Source organism: Odontomachus brunneus, unplaced genomic scaffold (genome assembly GCF_010583005.1).
Source record: "Odontomachus brunneus isolate Ranch 3 - 2012 unplaced genomic scaffold, Obru_v1 Obru_scaffold_015, whole genome shotgun sequence".
NCBI classification, from domain to species: Eukaryota; Metazoa; Arthropoda; class Insecta; order Hymenoptera; family Formicidae; genus Odontomachus; species Odontomachus brunneus.
The window spans coordinates 290061-310062 of NW_022639465.1; the positions used below are offsets into that span (position 1 = coordinate 290061).

A 20002-nucleotide genomic window follows, 5' to 3' on the forward strand; every position below is an offset into this window, starting at 1 on the left:
TCTTGCAAAACTTTCGTCGTGCTGATTGTACTAAATCAAAAGCCCTTTGACATGGTGAAAGTACGTGCAAAAATAAAGCGGAGCATTCCTTAATATGAGAGGAAAACGATAAGAAAATGCTATCATAACAAAATTACCGAATCCTTCTGCCAAGATTACTTCTTTCTACATGCGCCGAGTTAAAAATCCTTTTACATGATGAAAGTACATGTGAAAATAAAGCGGGGCACTTCTCAATATGAGAGGAAAACGATAAGAAAATGCTATCATAACAAAATTACCGAATCCTTCTGCCAAGATTACTTCTTTCTACATGCGCCGAGTTAAAAATCCTTTTACATGATGAAAGTACATGTGAAAATAAAGCGGGGCACTTCTCAATATGAGAGGAAAACGATAAGAAAATGCTATCATAACAAAATTACCGAATCCTTCTGCCAAGATTACTTCTTTCTACATGCGCCGAGTTAAAAATCCTTTTACATGATGAAAGTACATGTGAAAATAAAGCGGGGCACTTCTCAATATGAGAGGAAAACGATAAGAGACAGTTACTATCATGACACTGAATCTTTTTGCAAAGATTAGTTCTTTCTACATGCGTATTGACTTGACCGAATCAAAAATGCTTTTGTATGGTGAAAGTACATGCAAAAATGAAATAGAGCATTCCTCATTCAAGGATGAAAACGATGTAGAACTATTGCTATCGTGACACTGATTTCCTCTTGCAAAAATTACAGCGCAATTACTGCTCCAATTTATATGATAAAATTGGCTTTTTAGTATGCGGCATTCATTATCACTTATACTTTCACGCTGTAAAAGCATTTGCAGTTTTATGTATGCAATTAGAAGAAAAAAGTATTCTACGAAAATGAGCCTAGCAGCATCGTCTTAAAATGTAATACTTAGCATCGCGTCATCTGTGATAAGCGCTAATTATAATTATATATTTCTCTCAAGGTTTGAAGCTTTAATGATTTTATTAAACACGCGCATTACAATAAGGATGACCTTAAATTATCATCTTTAATGCTTTGAAGCTTCTCAAGTTTAATGCTACATAACTTATAACACAATATGCTTAAGTGTAATAAAAACAGATTTTTAATGGATATTATTGTGAATATTGTGTAAAAAATAGTATTTTATATTGCTTCATAGAACTGGACATATCAGGTTGTACATATACATATATACATATGCATACATACACATATATAGTATATAATTTCTCGAACCTTTTTACATTAGAACATTATAAATTCACGGAAACATTATTTAAATATTAATTGTTGCTTAGTGGACGGACGAAAGCACGGTAAAATAGGACATCGACGTTTGTATTATCTTCAAGATAAGAACATTAGAGTTTTTAAAGAAACTTAATACGGCATGCATCGTAACAAACTAAATACATTTGATTTTAATGAATTATATATGCAATAATTCTTTCCTCACCGTGGTGAAACCTTGCAGAGAAAAAATAAACACCTTGCCAGCACTCAAAAACTTGGGTCGCAGGCTCCTTTGTAATACGTCCAGAATCAGCCTTTGCGACTTTGCAGATTTCTTATACCAGGTGCAACTATATCTACAAAGTTTTAGGATTTTACGAGTATTGTTTTCAACTAACAAATGTTTCACTACTTGAACTTATTTACTAAGAAATTGTTTCAAAATTATTACGTCTGTCTTACATTTTGTCACGCATTAGCAAACTGTGATCTATCAATCTTTGGCCTTCCCAACAAAATATGAATAAATGAACCATTTGTGCTAATACATAAAGTACATATCTCACGGCTTCCACGGTGTCGCCTGATCGCAACGTAACCTCGAAAAAGGTAAACATAATATTTCGTAAGTCTGATTTTATTAACTTGATTATAATTAGAACCGTAATCGGTGACGCGTCACTGCATCAGTGATGGAATTGAATTGTTATCGCATGCATCGATAAACTCATCACATCGAAAGGTGCATTTAATTCCGAACACTGCACTACACCAAGATTGAAGGTATAAGAGTATCGTAAATATTTCTTAAAAATTAGGTACATACTTGAAATAATGTAATACTTATTCCTATCGTCACTACCAGTAATTCTATTCCGATATTTAAGGAGAAGGTATTTTCAAGATGTTCCGCGAATCTATAGTAAAAACGCATTATAGTGTGGCAACGTTCTTACAGCAGCGTCAATATTTTTAAAAAAGATGTTTTATTGTTCCGCTGTATCATTTATTAATATCCGTTATATTAAACATCTTTAATTAAAATTTTTTCAGTACAAATGTCGATACTGGGCATTCCGTTTAGCACAGTTTTTAATAATTTTCTAAGTCAAATATATCTTTAGAAATCAACTTTTCATTAAAAATAAATTCATTTTAAAACCGTGTAAAATGTAGCACACAAATTCCTCTTTAATTACTTATTAACTCATTAAAGACCATAACTAATTCAGTTGGGATATCATCCAAATGACATATGGAATTTTCTGCTACGATAAAAATAACAATTTCGGCAGAAAAAAGTTGCAAAAAGAATTTGTTTATAACAAAATTATTTAAACAACTTATTTAAAAATTATTTTTTTAAATATTTGATGCTGCCAATCAATTCCGCTTTGAAAATTATATTGAAAACATGTATATGTTCAAAGTCGGACCCCTTTCTGTTATCAAAAAATAATAAATAATTTCATATAATATATGAAATTATCTCTTACTGTCCATGGCTAACTCAGATAAAAATAACAATTTCGGCGGAAGAAAGTTGCAAAAAGAATTTGTTTATTATTTTTTTTTATAACAAATAGGAGTCCCTTTGAACATATCATACATGTTTTCGATCTAATTTTCAAAGCGAAATCGATTGACAGCATTATATTTTCAAAAAAATAATTTTTTAAATAAGTTGTTTAAACAATTTTGTTATAAAGAAATTCTTTTTACAACTTTTTTCCGCCGAAATTGTTATTTTTATTATACTAGAGGATTCCATATGTCATTTGGATGATATCCCAGCTGAGTTAGTCAGAGGCTGTAATGGGTTAATTAAAAGTTGTTGGTGCCAATATTCTCGCAAAAAAAAATTGATCTCGCCTTAACACATCCGTTATTGGAAAAAACAAAACACTTATATCTTGTACTATAACGCAATATATAGTATATAATATATAATGTGTGATATATAGTATACAGTGCAATAAACAATGCGATATACAATGTTGCATACTCACTCTAGAGCCGCCCAGTGCGCGTTCACGCAGCACGCCATTCTTTTATTATACGTGTCACCCAGATCGTTATTAACAATCTTGACATCGTCGATATCCTTGCGTACCAGACTCCCAAAACGAAATCTGCAAATTGTTATGCGGCTCTTGCCACTGAGAAGCCGAATCATCACGTTAAGATAAATAATAAATATGTATACACGTTACGCTTACCCTGCCACGGCGAAGATACCACAAACATGTTCGACGAAGGTCATGAACATGGTATCGTAAGCAAGAAGTACCATTAAACATATATGAATAGTTATGACACCTTGTAAGAAGATATAAAAGAAATATTTTCTTTCATCAACGAAATAATAGGCCTCGTAAGGTAGTACTATAGGGCGGGATTCGTTAAGTGGTAATATAACGTCCAGTATGTGCGGTATGAGTGCGACTGACACGAATATAATACAAGTTATTAGACATATGGCTGTAACAAATGTTTGCTGATAGTCGATTGTAAGAGAGAAAGACAGAGAGAGAGAGAGAGAGAGAGAGAGAGAGAGAGAGAGAGAGAATAAAAAATATGATATATTTGCGTCCTTACTAAAATAGAAACGGACGATCCATCTAGCACTTGCAACGTAAGTCATCATAATTTCGTACTCTTGTTGATTCCGCAGTCTTTTCCAATCGATGAACACGCGATCAGTGAGAGCTTTAATCTAGGTATAATATCGTCGATAAACATGAAATTAAGTGCTTGACGCGAACGCTAAAAGATCTTAGGAATTCGCGAGAGACAGCGTCTTGTTCGACGCCAATTTAAGCTTATTAATCACGTACTTTATTAGACCTCAGGTTGCCCATATACAGCTTCAATATTATCACTAGTACTAATATGTACACCGGCACAGTCCCGAAAATACAGTTTAGGTCTTTGTTGCAATTGAAAAACTTGCACACCTAGAAACGTCATTGCTAATCGCCTCAAATGTGAAAATAATTCCGGTGCCCTGCTCTAACCTGTGGAACGTGCATGACAAGCACAGCCGTCGTCGTTATGCTCATCCTTAATAGCTTCTCTTTTTTGTTCTGGTAAGGCCATTGACCGACGAGACTTGAGAGTCTCTTCGTGAAGCCATGATAGCGATCCCAACTGAACTCCATGCCTTTCGAAACAGTGTTTCGTTTTCGGCTACCGACGGCGTACTGGATCTCGAATTTTCCCCTTCGGCGTGAGAAACGAATCAATAATTCACACAGACCACGGAACGCGTACGTGAATGACAAAGTGCTATACACGCATCAACGTTACCTACTCGATTTCTGTAGCGCACGTGCCGAGTCTCATGGTAACAAGGGGATACAATTTTTTCCGCATGGAAAGTGTCAATAAAAATATATTCAACGAAAAAATAAATTCTCCTTACTGTGGGAGGTAAAATGAACTCTTCTTTTTCTCTGAATAGAATAGCAAAAACGTTGCGCGTGCAAATCATAAAAATTATACGTCTTTTCGCGAGAAATGCTTCTTACAAAATCTTCTCTTGGTGGCTCTTTTTCTGATAAATTTAGTTTCGCGCGTATTGTTAATGGTGAGGGATAAGGTGAATTTTTTTTAGGAATACTTTTCTTCGTTATAACAAGCGTGATCTGTGCCTTCTACTACTTGGTAAATTTAATTTATTATCTCACTTGAGGATTGTACAATTTTAGTAGATTATTAAGTAATAATCGTATGATTATTAAGTATAGTAGTTATTAAATAATAATCGTGTGATTGTTATTTAATAACTGTTACGTTTCTCTTCTTGTTACATATAATATATTTAAAACTTATTATAACATATTTAAAGAGTTATGATTTTTGTGTTATATCAACTGAATGTACTTTCAAGAAACGATCTAAAAACATTCGTACGTTAACCTGCTTTAGGTACAATTTTTAAAACAATTTTTAATGGAAGGTGTTATATTGCATTCGGGTATAATGGCATGTTATTATATACACATGTAAGTCTATCTCATTGTCGTTCTCGTGAATTGAGTAATCTCGCAATCAGGCGCAAATGTAATATTCGCGCTTCAACAATCACGATTGATCATTCCAGAGATGCAAGTACCGTGAAGTATGACATCGACGTTTGTAGAATCTTTAAATTGAGGAAATATTTCTTTCAAATTAAAGAAGCCGCTATTTGTCACGGTTCAGAAACACTTACGTAGTGACCCATTTCTACCTTACCGTGGTGAAGTTTTCCATCGAGAAGATGTAAATCTTGCCGGCGCTCATGAAGGTGGGATAAATACTCTTCTTCAACACGAACAGAAGCATCCTCTGCGACTTCACAGGTATCTCGTACCAAGGGATGTTATAACTGCAATGTTATAACGCAATGAGATACACCGATTGAATATCGGGTGTAGCTGATGATCTTCACGGAATCCTTCGTCCTTACATCTTCTCGCGCGTCTGAAGACTGTGATCTATCAGCTTTTGCCCTTCGAAGCTGAGGCAGAATAGGTGGATCAGTTGAGCGAGCACGTAGACGATATATCTCACCGCTTCTATCAGGTCGCTGAGTTCTAGCGTAATCTCGAATCCGAAAAATAAAACGATTTAATTTTCCTTACACCGATTCCCAGCAAACATGATGACGCGTACAAATGACGTGTTAAAAGCGTAAGCGAAATCTATTTAGAGAAAGACTCTAATAAAGTAAGCGAATCTATTTCGGAACAGCGCCTATTTCGAAACACTTTAATTTTTTTCCTGCATTAGCCGTCAAATAATATCAAATTTTCATATTAGTAACAAAGAACATGTTCTGAAAATTTTATATTATTTGACGGCTAATACAGGAAAAAAATTAAAATGTTTCGAAATAGGTGCTGTTCCGAAATAGGTTCGCTTACTCTAACGGACCAATAATAAGTAATGACGTTAGAGACGTCATCAAAACTTCATGTATTTGGACAAATATATCGTTCGCTGCTTTGCAAAAACCTCGGCAGAGTAGCTTGCAAAATCTTAAATAAACGAACACGTACTTGTATCAAGGTAATGCTAACCATCACCGTAATCATCACTATCTGTATCGCCAGGGTTAACGAGAAGGTGTCCTCAAGCAGCTGGGCAAAACTACGGCGAATCAGCAGAGAGAGTGAGCAATCCATGATTAATAGAAATTTACAATCTTTTACATTCTATACACCCACTGTAAAGCCCTCCAGTGTGCGTGCACCGAGAATACAATTCGTTTGTGATAATGGTCGCTTGGTCGATTGCGGGCGACCGTCACGGAATTCGTGCGCTCGCACGTTAATTGCTCGAACCGAAATCTGCAAGCGTTTACGTGACATTCACATGCATTACAACGTGGACACTCGGCGTTCGCAATAACGCTCGCGCCGTAAATCGCACTCACCCTACTATCGCGAAAATGCCGCAGACGTGCTCGACGTAAGTCACGAGCATGCAGTCGTGGGCGACTATCCCGATCATTGCGACCTCCCAGGCCACGACAGCGTGCCAGAAAATGTAGTAAAAGTATTTCCTGTCGTCGACGAAGTAGTACGCCGGATACGTAAGTATAAGGGGGCGAGTTTCGTTGAGGGGTAACACGGCGTCCAGGAATTGCGGTATGAGCGCCATCGACAAGAACATATACAGCGATATGAAGCAATACACTGCAACGGACAAAGTTGCGGAAGCAGCCGACGATCGTTAGATTTCTTGTTTATATTGGGAGTACAAATTAGTTCGGTCCGTTTTCAAAAAATGGCTCTGGCTGTTATGAATGTTTCGTAGTGACAGCTGATTTCGGTGGTTTCAGAGAGGTTAGACATCTGTCAATAATATTCAGTTTATATCGCTTTGAGTTTCATACAAAACCCCTGTTTTTTACTGTGTTGAATATGTCAAATTTTGTGTTAACTAAGCAGCATTTGCGGGAGGTTTTCTGCTTTAATTGGAAGAAAAGTGCAGCTGAAGCGCATCGAACGCTTGTAGAAGTTATGGTGACAATGCTCCAATTGATAAATCATGTAGAGAATGGTTTCGACGTTTCAAGAAATGGTGATCTCAGCGTTGAAGACAAGCCTCGCTTTGGACAGCCAAAAAAATTCGAAGACAAAGAATTGAAGACATTACTCGATGAAGATCCGAGTCAAACGCAAGAGGAGCTTGCAGAATCATTGGAAGTTACGCTTTGTTGATTCGTTTGAGCCGTGCATTACGAGAAAAACGGTCAGAATACGAGCAAAGACATGACAAAGTTATTCTTCTGTATGATAACGCTCGGCCTCATGTCGCCAAAGTCGTAAAAAATTATTTGGAAACGCTCAAGTGGGATATTTTACCGCACCCACCGTATTCGCCGGACATTGCTCCTTCTGATTACTGGTTGTTCCGACGGATGCAGCACGATTTGGCAGGTCACCGGTCCACTTCTTTCGCAGAAATCGAAAATTAGCTCCTAACTTGGATCGTCTCAAAAGACGAAACATTTTTTCGAGATGGAATTCGAAAATTGCCTGAGAGGTGGGAAAAAGTAGTAGCCAGCGATGGACAATACTTTGATTAATCTGTTCATTCATTTTGTTCTGAAATAAATGCATTTTTACCACAAAAAACGGACCGAACTAATTTGTACTCCCAATATTACATTGAGGAAAAAAGCGGTTGGGTGGACAAAATCGACGGTCACCAGCCATCAAAGGAATATTGAATATTGAATTTAACAGAATACAATGTTAATGCAACAATAAGTTGCGTTGAAATCACTATATCAACTTATTGTTGCATTAACATTGTATTTTGTTAAATAGATTCAATATTTCTTTGATGGCCGGTGACCGCCGATTTTGTCAATCCAATCGCTTTTTCTTTTCAGTGTAGATTTTGTCATATTGTAAATCGCAAAATAAGACAGCTGCATAGCATAATATCACCTCGACTAAAGAGCATTTACGATAAAGTTGCCATGTTGATCTGTAAAACATGTTCATTAGTCGAGACGGTCTTGTACTGTGCACACACAGCTATGTTACTTCGTGTACAATGGTCCTAATCCACACTGAGAGAAGAATTTAGTAAATATTATCAAAATTTGGTTACTATTACTAAATGGTAGACGTAAATATAGCGGGCCAAAGCTATGGCAATACTTATTAATTAATTTAGTTCTGTAAAATAAATTATTTATTTGACAGAAGTAAAATTTATTTGCTTCCAGAATATATTTGGTAAATAAAACTTATTGAATAGTTGAGCAAAATAAGCGATTTTGTAGTAGTTACAAAATTTTTGGTAGGTTCAACCAACCATCTGTAATAATAGATATTGAAACGATGTAATAGCTGCAAATGAATGAATTTTTCGTTGTGCTGCAACAAAACATACTTATACTGGTAACAAAATAGAACTCGTACCTACTGAATTTTTTATTACATGGGATATAACAATTTCATAACAATTATCCAATATCTGCTCATAACTGTAATATATTTCATATTAAATATTTAACATTAAGTAACTATTACTAAATTATTTAATTGATGTTACTGTGAATGCAATTACGTCATACTCCCGATCTATTAAATATTTGGTAATTATTATCATATTTAGTATTAGTTACTAAGGATTCAATGAATTTCTGTAACTAAATGCAGTTTGTTATAGTTACCAGTCTTTTCTCTCAGTGCACGGACACGAGAGACACGAAAATCATATACTGAGAAGGAAAGTGGTTGGATCGACAAAATCATCGTTGGTCCGCGATCATCAAAGAAATGTTGTAACTATTCAACAAAATACGCGTTAGTGCAACAATAATTTGCGTTGATATTACTATATCAATGCAGATATAGCGATAGCAACTTATTGTTGTGTTAACGCGTAAATAAATACAATATTTGATAGATACAATATTTTTCTTATGACCGGTGACCGTCGATTTTGTCGATTCAATCGCCTTTCTTTCTCAGTGTAGGAAATCGAGGCAATTCATTCTTACGCGAGTATCCCAGGGAGTACCGTCTGCCGTTCTCGGCATATTTCTTCATGATTTCGTGCTCTTCCGGAGACCTCAGCAGGTCCCAATCGACGAACAATTGATCGGTGAGACCTCTAATCTGGGAACACGATCGACAGATAACGGCCTCACTTCCTCCCACGAGACTTTCCTATACACTCGATTACTCTAGACTCTCGAGAAGCTAATACAACCGTTACGAAACGATCAGTGTACTTTGTGACTGCTCAAGTGGCACGTGTACAGCTTCACCAAGGCGATACTCGACAACAGGTAGGACGCGAAGGTCGGGAAAATACACGGCAGGTGTCCGTCGCATTCAACGAGCTTCGCTATCTGAAAACAATCGTTATTCACGGAGTGCAGTATCGACGACTCGTTCGCTCGTCCGCGCTTTTGTTTCAGAGACTATCAATTACTTGCGGGACGATCAGAGAAAGTGTGACTAGAGTCACTATAATCAAGCCGAGAATCTTCACTCTTCGTCGCTGGTAGGGCCACTGGCCGGCCAACGATGACACTTTCCTGACGATGCCGTAGTATTGGTCCCAACGGGAATCCATATCAGCTTCGTTCACGGCCACTCGCGATCGACTAACTTTGAAATTTTATTTCGAGTAACGACTCCTGTCACACGCGATAATGCGAGCGTAGGCGTGCATAATGCAAACGCTTGGACTGTGTGTATTTTAGAGTGACTATTTTCTGCTGCACGTTTCCCCAACAGATATTATGCGAATTATAAGATATAGAAAGCAGCTGTTGCACTGTATTTACTACTAAGTACAGGCTGACAATCAACGAAACTCCTCCTCATCGATCAGACAAGCCGAACTCGGTAGCTTCCCTCCTATGTACGCCCACCTACGCACTTAAAACAACTAACTTATCGAACTTCGCAGCTATGCATAAAGCTTGATTTGGAAATGCTTTGCAAAAGTGAAGGTACAACTTATTTCGGAACTAGCAACTAGCAACGATACAGCTGGCAACTTTCCAACATGCATACGATATATATGAGTGCGTGCGATCTTATAACGAAACAATCTGTACAGTAAACGAAAGTTTATTATTTTATTATTATTATTGATGTATCATTATTATTGATATGTCTGCTCTTTGATTGTTGTGTCGTTGGAACTCTCCTTTTCTCACATCTGTGCTTACGAACACTGATGTGACGGGTTTCTTGGACTTAGCTATCGATAGTGTGTCACATCTCATTTTTTAACTTTTATAACAACTACAAGGAATGTAAAGGAAGGAAGTCGTTGATTGTATTGAACGTCGCCTGAAGAGGACCACATCCCATGGTCGAAACGTTGCGCAAGAATAAATTTAAATTTGTATTATTTATTTGATTTGACTTTATAACGTTTAACATCTACGTGTTTGGCTCTTATCGTCCTGAAGACTCACTTATTAATATTTATTATTTTACTTCATTAAAAAGATATGCGCGAGTATGTGTGTGTGTGTGTGTGTGTGTACCATTATACAGGATATTAATGATATCGATCATGGACTACTAAACGGACGTGAGCACTGTGAAGTACGACATCGAAGTCTGTAAAATCTTCGAAACAGAAGAATGTGTTACTGAAGCGACTCCCTGGAGTAACTTTCGCGCACGGAAAAAATAATTTGCTGCAGCAGCAAACTAATTTGCTACATATGGACAGTTAAATATAATCCACTGTGTTAGCTACTTTTTCTTTGCTGTAGAAACCTATTTTCTTGCTATGATAACAAGAAAGTCTGCTCCTACAACAAGAAAAGTAGCTAACGTAGCAGATTTGGACAACTAAACATAATTTACTGCTTTAGCTACTTTTTTTGTTGCAGGAGCAGATTTTCTTGTTATCATAGCAAGGAAATTGGCTCCTGCAGCAAAGAAAAAGTGGCTAATACAGCAAATTATGTTTAGTTGTCCATATGTAGCAGATCTTTTTTTCTGTGCGTAAGTAATTTGTCTTTTTAATTAAGATGATTTTACCGTGGCGAAACTCTCCAGGCAGAAGATGTAAATCTTGCCGGCGCTCAAGAATGTCGGCTGAAAGCTCTGTATCATCACCATAATAATCAGTTTTTGCGATTTCAAGGGTGCTTCGTACCAAGAACTGCTGTATCTGCAATGTTCCAAAGAATTAAATGCCGGGAGAGAAGGAGGGGTATCAAGCGCGAAAATCGAATGATGTTCAAGTAAATCGAAAGCGATCTTGTTCTTACATCTTGTCGCGCGTCTGAAGACTGTGATCCGATAACTTTTGTCCCTCGAAGCTGAGGAAGAATAAATGAAACAGCTGACCGAAGATGTAGAGCACATACTTCAGTATTTTTAATAAGTCGAAATCTTGCGTGATCTTGAGTACGAAAACTGTCTCTTAGATTTTTCTCTGTATATATTAAATCGAGCATAACTTCATAACGAATGAAACAATACATACATACTTGTAGTAAGGTAATGCTAATTCCTATTGTACTTATCAATAATTGTATCGCGAAGGGCATGGTAAAGATACTCTCGAGAAGTTCCGTGAATCTGTGACATAAAAAAAAAACAATGCACCAACGGGAACTGAATTTTCCTAATCGTGTCTAGACATTTCTTTATCTACGAATGGCGACTTTAACTCTCTTATTGTGTCACTGAATGTCAGAAACATCTGGTTACGAAAATACTTTGACTTAATGACATAATCAGATGGCCATTCAACTTAACTACGTGATATACTCACTTCAAGGCTTCTCTGTGCATATTCACAAAAAAGGCAACTTTCTCATGATATATGCTGTCCAAATCAGTTTTTATATGTTCCACCATCTTGTTTTGATTGCAGAATAAACACTCGAAACGATGTCTGCAAAAAATCCGTACATGATTTTGCTTACATCCTGAACAAGATGAAACATTACATTTTTAGTATAGTAAAGGTTTACAAGATTTAGTCGGATCGTCGATGATCTAATTCTGTGCTCGGAAAATATATTATATGTATTAAATGTATACATATATATACATAATATGTATTAAATGCACATTTCGGGCAGATTTTTTAAACGACATCCATTATTTTCTATTTCCACCTATTATATATAGGGTGTCTAAAACATCTTATATATAATACATAAACAGAATAGTAATTATTTATAATTAATATAAATAGTATTTATTTATTTATGGAAATAAGAATTTGTGAGAGAGAGCATAAAAACATTTTAATGACGGTTTATGCTGGAAGATACGATTCCAGCATATTTCTTATATGAGGACGCTCCTGAGACAAAGCGAGGAATAATTTGGCGTCGCTTCAAAAATCTGCTCGAAATATGCATCTAATTCCGAGCACTGATCTAATTGGCTCAAAAGATGCGCTATTTTATAGATGGAGTCAAAACACATATGTTAATGTAACATAAGAAATATGACTAAAAATCCAACACACTTGTCCTCTGTTACTAAATATATCTCGACGTGTTTGTCTTGCATTATGAGATCAAAACAAAAATCATTCGTTTACCCGACCACAGCGAATATGTTGCAAATGCGTTCGACGTAAGTCACGAACATACAATCGTGTGCGACTATTCCGGTCATAAGTATCTCGAAGCCCAGGACAGAATGCCAGAAAATATATAGAAAATAGCGCTTATGATCCACGAAGTAGTACGCCGGGTACGGCATTAGAATAGGACGTGATTCGTTGAGTGGCATTACGATATCGAGTACTCGTGGTATAAGAGATATCGACATGAATGTCCACACACCTATTAAGCAGTATACTGAAAAATATGAAGTATTTTTAAAGGGTGAATGCGTGCAGACGTGCGATGAATCTTTCCCTCCATACTACTCACTCGGATATATCAGGGAGAAAAGTCTACAATTTTCGGCGTACGACTTCGAGATCTCGTATTCCTCAGGACTTTCCAGCTTTACCCACTCGATAAGCAAATGTTCTGTCACTTCTCTAACCTGATAAAACATCCGTTAGTGGTGCATTCTCGTTATCTAATGCCATGAGGACACTCGTGATAACGATGAAGAAAGATCTTTACGCAAATCCAACACGGAAGAGAAGATTGGTTGAATTAATATGACAATGATACAACTAAGCGTGCTTTGCTTGAAGGGAACAGAATTGCTCGCTTTGAAGAGCTGAATCTGGTTCACTTAGTCGTGTTAATTGCTTCACACCAATCTCTTTTCTTCGTGAAGAAAAAGCGTTCGATATTTCTCTATATGGAAAATTGTCAAATTAGAGTATTAGAATCAATTATGCGCGCGACATGGGTAACGCGACAGTTACTTTACGAATGTTCACAATGAACGTGTACACCTTCACCATGGCTACGCCTGTCAATAGGTACGACGTCATCGACTCGAATGTGCACTGCAGGTCCTGCTCGCACGTTAACTGATACGCGATCTGGAAATGTCGTCGATTCCTTGCCAATGGGTTTCTGCTTGTGGCACAGTCAATTAACAAATTTACCTGCGGGACGAATATAGATAACATAGTCACGGTCAGAAAGCCGAGGCGAAAGAATTTGGTCTTCACGTCCAGGAACGGCCATATACCGGTGAGTAACGATAATTTCCGTATGTTACCATAATAATAATTCCATGTGCCTTCCATAGTTCACTGAGAAGTACTGTACGTATCCGATATCACACAATAAAACGAGACACTGCTCTCGCATTCCCTTTCCAGCGACCCGTGAAGAGTTGAATACATAATTCACGCGGGCGAAACGAAGAATACGCCACGCACGCAAAGTGTACGGACTGTGTAAACGACCGAGCGTGTCGCGGTGAGCGAGGGGCGCGTGCACTTGACACTTTGATATTTGCACAGGTAGTCATTACACTCCCTGGCATGATAACATAGTGTCACGACGCCCTTCTAAGCGGAGTGCGTGTCGCTTAGAAGGTTCGTGGAAATTCTCCCCACGGTCGACGAAATGTTTCCCTTTAGCTTCTTTTTTTATAGAGGCAGATATAAGAAAAATACGCAAAGAAGGAATGGGTTAAGCGGGATATAGAGATAGTAAGATATAATAAGTAATTATCGTCGCTCTAAATTATATGATGGTCGTGTGAGTGCAAGTGAAGTGAATTTTCTCCAAAATTAAAAATGTCAAATTTTTCCTCTAGTTTCCTTCCTTCCTTGCTTCCTTCTTATAGATTCTTCTTATATATTCAGGAAGGAACATAAAAGAAGAATGTGTTGAGCAGATAGTAAGATATAATGAACGAGTAAGTAAAGTATGAAGTACTACTGTGTCCAAAAAGTAAGATCAGTTTTCAATTTAAATCGCGCGGGTAGACCGCACATCATAAATATTTTTTTTCTAAGTTGGCAGCATTATGACAGACATCTGTGACAAATTTCATGTCAAAACATTCATTACTTTTTGCTTTACGCTTGGTTTTGTACTACGCTAAAAGTGTATTCGGCGATTTTTACAATGTCTAATTATATTGAGCAAAGAAGTTGCATTAAATTTTGTTTGCGGAATGAAATTTCGAGTGCAGAAACGTTCAGGATGTTGCAGAAAGCCTTCGGGGACCATGCTTTGTCGGAAAGGAATGTTTACAAATGGTATAAACAGTTCAAAAAAGGTCGTGAAAGTGTTGAAGACGAAGAGAGTTCCGGACGACCATCAACCTCTACCGATGAACAACACGTTAAGAAAATCGAAGAACTTGTGCTTGCTAATCAACAAAGAGTATTATTTGAGTGTTATGCGTCATTTGCGTGAAGCTATTCGCAAGAAGAGGCCAGAATTATGGGCAGACAATTCTTGGTTTTTGCATCACGATAATGCACCTTCTCACATTGCACTCGTTCTTCGTGACTTTTTCGCCAAAAATTCGATCCATATCGTTCCACAACCACCGTATTCGCTTGATTTAGCACCGTATGACTTCTAGCTATTCCCGAAACTCAAAAGACCACTGCGGGGAAATCGTTTTGAGACGATAGAGAAGATACAACGTGAATCGCTACGCGCTCTGAAAGCCATCCCGGAAGGCGACTTTAATTTTTGTTTCGAGGACTGGAAAATACGTTGGCATAAGTGTATTGTGGGGAGGGGATTACTTTGAAGGCGACGAAATAGATTTGGAAGAATAAATAAATATTTTTTGAAATAAATAAAAACTGGTCTTAATTTTTGGACACAGTAGTATGAGTATAAATGAAGTGAATTTTCCCCGAAAGTACCGATGCTTCTAGACATTCCAATTGTTTTAAATACGAATTTAAATACGAATTTAAATTTCCACAATATGAAATATATATTCTATGTGGGAAATTTGAATATATTTACATTTAAAGATCAAAATAATAAAAATATCCGATATCATAAGTACGTGTCCAGCAATTACTTTTTTTACTTTGTAAACATTTTTTTCGTGATATCATATGGAAGCGAGTATCTTCTATTACTTCCCATCTACTCATCATGATACCACATATACACGACCAATGGGGAAATGTATATCATTACATTCTGTTGCTGGTCGAGTCGCGAACCTTGGCGATTTACCCTTTGTGCAAAACATATAAATTGGAACTCCCACGAAAACAAATCCTTCTCGCCATCAAATTTTCTCTTCTTTTTTTCCATGAACATATCTCAACAAGACACGTAAAGGGAGATAGGAGTGGATAAGTGAACATGCCTCTCATTCAAGAGAATTCGCGAGCCACTCATGTATCTTTGAAAACGATGCAGCAAACTTTGACAGGAAACAAACAACGCTTTTATACGTATTAACAGTCGTTCAAAAAGAAACAATAAAGATATCCTGTTTTATTTAAATTACAATTAAAGACACGTGTACCACTTCGCACAGCATATCAGTATCATCCACCGTAACTTACTGAAAGGACGAAAGTACCGTAAAGTATGACATCGAAGTTTGTAGAATCTTTGAAAAGAAGAAAACTCATGTTATATTAATAAGGCTTCGAGACAGCGTCTCGGATAATTCTCACTTTACCGTGGTGAAGCTCTGCAAGGAGAAAATGTAAATCTTGCCGGCGCTCAAGCAAGTCGGCCGAAGGCTCTGTATCATTACCAGAATGAGCAGTTTCTGCGATTTTACAGGCGCCTTGTACCAGAAACTGTTGTATCTGCAAAATACGCGCGAGACACGCAAATCGAGCTTGGGAAATGACACTTCGGGGACACGAGACAATTGCGAGGTCAATTCCGGAATAGTGGAAATTCAAACACAAACTAACAGTAACTTCGACGTTATTAATTTCCCACTTAGTAATGTAAATCTAACGTAACGCATGTTGGACATAACACAGTGCTCATTGCCGAATGAGAAATTATAAGATTGACTATGTACTATGTTACTGTTAGTTTTTTGTTTATTGGGAAACGATCGACTCACATTCTGTCGCGCATCTGCAGGCTGTGATCTATCAGCTTCTGTCCCTCGAAGCTGAGGCAGAACAAGTGGATCAGTTGCCCAATGACGTATAACACGTACCTCGTTATTTCCAACAGGTCGGACTCCTTCGTGATCTCAAACACGAAAAGTACAATGTTCTACGTTTCCGCCGAATCCGAGCGTTATTTCACGTCACGACGAATAGATACGTACTTGTAGCAAGGTACTGCTCATCCCCAACACGACGCAGATCAGTTCCAGCGCGAAAGGCACGGTGAAGGTTCTCTCGAGAATCTGCGCGAACCTGCGACAAACATGAGAGATAAAAAAGAAATACTTTCGTTTGTCTCCCCGTTCTTCGCAATTTTATTGATTTCAAACGGGAACGCGTTGCATCACTTCTTTCGTTACTCACTTTAAAGCTTCGCGATGAGTGTGCACGAAGAAAGCGACTTTCTTACGATACATATCGCCCGAATCAATGTTTATGTTCTCCACAGTTTGGCCATGATCACAGTACAAATATTTAAAACGTAATCTGCAAGCGATTTCCACATTCAAAATATAATTTTATTTTATCTTAGAGTCTCAGACTCTCCTCTATAATTTTTGTAGGAACGTAAAACGGATTGAGGTGAACACAAAAAGTCTCATACCGTTTTGCGATATTCGCAATAAATCTCAAGATATTAATTAAATTTAATTAAAGATATTAATTAAATTTATATAATCTAATAATATTAATTTAATTAGAGACTTTAATTAAATTTATTATATTCATTAAAGAAAATTGGTAAATGATCACATGCCATATGGTAGATGAGATGTGTGCTAGTAGCGTAGTCCTTTGATTTATTTTGCAGAGTTTGTTTTGAATCGGCCACGGAATTAACTATAATAGGGTATTCAATAATTTTATTGCATTAATAATTAAAAATCTATATGGTTATTTGCAAAATAATACAGGACTTTTTTATTTAGTTTCATTTAATGTATTAGCATATAACAGCACATATGAGCCATTACAGCTCATCATACTATATCGCGCGTGATGATTCTACAATTTTGATTTGATATTTTAGACTTTCGTAGTGTCCATGCATATTAGATTTGGTTTCCGGGTTTGAGCCGCGTGGACTCTTCTTTGTTCGATTTCAAAGAAAGGGGAATCTAACAAAACAAAGAAATCAAACAAAGAAGAATCCTCGCGACTCAAACCTGGAAACCAAATATAATATTCTGCAATCTTCTTTATTTAATACCTACTGTCGTGAATATCGCAATACGAGACTTTTATGTTCAATCCGTTCTACCTACAAAAATTGCGGAGGAGAGTCTGCAAGTATATCATAAGGTTTGTCTTCGCAGAAGAATTGATATCTCACCCGACCACTGCAAATTTGCTGCAAATGTGCTCGATGTAAGTCACAAACAAGCAATCGTGGGCGACTATGCTGGCCATAATTATTTCCCAGGCCACGAGAGAATGCCCGAAAATGTAAATAAAGTATTCCCTATTATCCACAAAGTAGTATCCGGGATACGGCATCAGTACGGGACGGGATTCATTGAGGGGCCGTATGATATCTAGTATGGGTGGTACAATCGATACCGACATGAACACGCACACAGCCATGAAGCAATATACTGCAAAATGCAGACGCGCTTTATGAGAGGAAAGACACCGAGATTCCCCTTACGAGCCGAAATAGATAATGTCGAATGTTCACCCGAGTATATCAAAGAGAATCGTCTGCAATAATCGGCGTAAGACTTCATGACTTCGTACTCCTCGGCGGTCTCCAGTTCTTTCCAGTCGTTGAACAGGTGCTCGGTGAAAATTTTGATCTGGAAAAGACTCAATCGATGGCAAACTTTACCAGCAATCGGACGAAATAACGAGTCGACCCTTGCGAGAGCGCGTAAATATTTCATTACTAGTCATTAACAATCATAAATGAGAAAAAATATCTAAACTATGAATAATATTTATTCGCTAGAATAAATCACGTACTTGCTTAAACTAATATATTTTTCAAGTAAAAATTAATATTTTGAATAAAAATGTTATTAGCACTCATTGAATAAATATGTTTTATTTCTTAGATACTTTTCCCTCTCAGTGTAATTATCATATTAAAATCATAGTCGAAATTTGATTATTATATGAAGATGATAATTATCATACTTATCATCAAAGATAGTTTATTATCATAATTATCATCAAAGATAGTTAATAATAATTTTATTATTCAGCATTTTTTTCCGCTTGAAGTGCAATTTTATCGAGGTCGAGTACGGCGATGCACCGAGTCGCGAAGCGTACTTTAGAAATGTTTAGTTGGAACGAATACACCTTCACCAAAGCCACACTGGTCAAGATGCACGATGTTATCGACTCAAACATACACTGCAGATCCTTCTCGCAGGTGAACTGTTGTGCTATCTAAAAATACGATGAATCTCTCGCGATAAGCTTTTGGTGATTACGCACGTCTTGACTTTTACCTGCGGGACGAATATAGTTAACAACGTGGCGGACAGCAGAGAGACGCGTAGCAACCTCGCTCTCGGTTCCAGATACGGCCATATGCCGGTGAGCGAGGATAATTTGTAGATGATGCCGTAATAATAATTCCAAGTGATTTTCATTTTTGCCGCGGAAATACTGCACCGTTCTCTGGTTGACTGAGGCTCGAGTAGGTGGTCGACCTCGACCGTAGGGAAAATAGGAACGGGGTGCATTCGATACCCCTCCAGCGATCATGCGTGCTGCGTCTCGCGACATGTGACGATCACGTGCATTTGACAGCTCCTTATTTATATTTCGTGTTTCCAACAATCGATTCTTCCCTCGCTGCGTAACAAGTGCCAATTAGAGTGTCCGAGAAAATAAGTATTTCTGTTAAGAGAGGGTCAAGAGACATTCCCTCTTGCCGGAATCGAAGATCAGGATATCACATGATGGAAAAACTACGCCTCTTAAAGGCGAAAGTTGTTTTTTTACGGAGGTATACCTGCTAGATGCTTGCGATTGGCTATCCCCTCCAACAATAAGTCTACCTTTGGCATATTTGACATTATCGTATAGCACATTGAATCGCGAGAGAGAATAATTTCTTTAACAAACATTTTTTTCGCGATAGAAAGTGAAGAATTTGCATGTTGTGTCGCATCAGTAAGTACAGTTCATTTTTTATGTGAAACTCACGTCTCTGGTAAAAGAAATTGTTAAATTGTATAACTGTTAATCAATGACGAGACACGAAAATTCGATTTGCGCAAACCTGTCTTACTCGAAACATAACGGGGGAATTC

General features: G+C 37.3%; 4 protein-coding genes across 6 annotated transcripts in view; all 4 read right to left on the reverse strand.

Annotated features, from left to right (window-relative positions):
- The window catches only part of LOC116841412 (odorant receptor 13a-like), an 8978-nt gene extending 4490 nt beyond the window's left edge, over positions 1 to 4488 (reverse strand). For 2 of the 3 annotated variants that reach the window (XM_032809305.1, XM_032809304.1), the window contains exons 1-8: positions 4259 to 4488; positions 4079 to 4198; positions 3840 to 3957; positions 3461 to 3722; positions 3251 to 3373; positions 2068 to 2158; positions 1704 to 1840; positions 1465 to 1597 (exon numbers count right to left, since the gene is read on the reverse strand). In XM_032809305.1, coding sequence (XP_032665196.1) covers positions 1465 to 1597; positions 1704 to 1840; positions 2068 to 2158; positions 3251 to 3373; positions 3461 to 3722; positions 3840 to 3957; positions 4079 to 4198; positions 4259 to 4402 — 1128 coding nt within the window. In that variant the 5' untranslated portion in view covers positions 4403 to 4488. Of the gene's footprint in view, positions 1 to 889; positions 1354 to 1464; positions 1598 to 1703; positions 1841 to 2067; positions 2159 to 3250; positions 3374 to 3460; positions 3723 to 3839; positions 3958 to 4078; positions 4199 to 4258 lie in introns of those variants that run through there. The other variant, XM_032809306.1, reaches the window with a different exon arrangement.
- Positions 4489 to 5337: 849 nt separating this feature from the next.
- Positions 5338 to 9833, reverse strand: LOC116841414. The gene is made up of 8 exons (XM_032809310.1): positions 9690 to 9833; positions 9487 to 9606; positions 9253 to 9370; positions 6664 to 6925; positions 6287 to 6377; positions 5695 to 5831; positions 5481 to 5613; positions 5338 to 5388 (listed from the first exon to the last, which is right to left on the reverse strand). The coding sequence occupies exons 1-8, from the start codon at positions 9831 to 9833 to the stop codon at positions 5338 to 5340; spliced, it is 1056 nt and encodes a 351-aa protein (XP_032665201.1).
- Positions 9834 to 11251: 1418 nt separating this feature from the next.
- LOC116841319 lies at positions 11252 to 13910 on the reverse strand. The gene is made up of 8 exons (XM_032809106.1): positions 13767 to 13910; positions 13581 to 13700; positions 13129 to 13246; positions 12792 to 13053; positions 12009 to 12131; positions 11722 to 11812; positions 11500 to 11633; positions 11252 to 11399 (listed from the first exon to the last, which is right to left on the reverse strand). Exons 1-8 carry the CDS (start codon positions 13908 to 13910, stop codon positions 11252 to 11254), a joined length of 1140 nt encoding a protein of 379 aa, XP_032664997.1.
- Positions 13911 to 16159: 2249 nt separating this feature from the next.
- LOC116841320 (odorant receptor 4-like) lies at positions 16160 to 19336 on the reverse strand. The gene is made up of 9 exons (XM_032809107.1): positions 19193 to 19336; positions 19011 to 19130; positions 18415 to 18532; positions 18070 to 18331; positions 17100 to 17222; positions 16898 to 16988; positions 16685 to 16818; positions 16283 to 16415; positions 16160 to 16210 (listed from the first exon to the last, which is right to left on the reverse strand). Exons 1-9 carry the CDS (start codon positions 19334 to 19336, stop codon positions 16160 to 16162), a joined length of 1176 nt encoding a protein of 391 aa, XP_032664998.1.
- Positions 19337 to 20002: the final 666 nt, after the last annotated feature.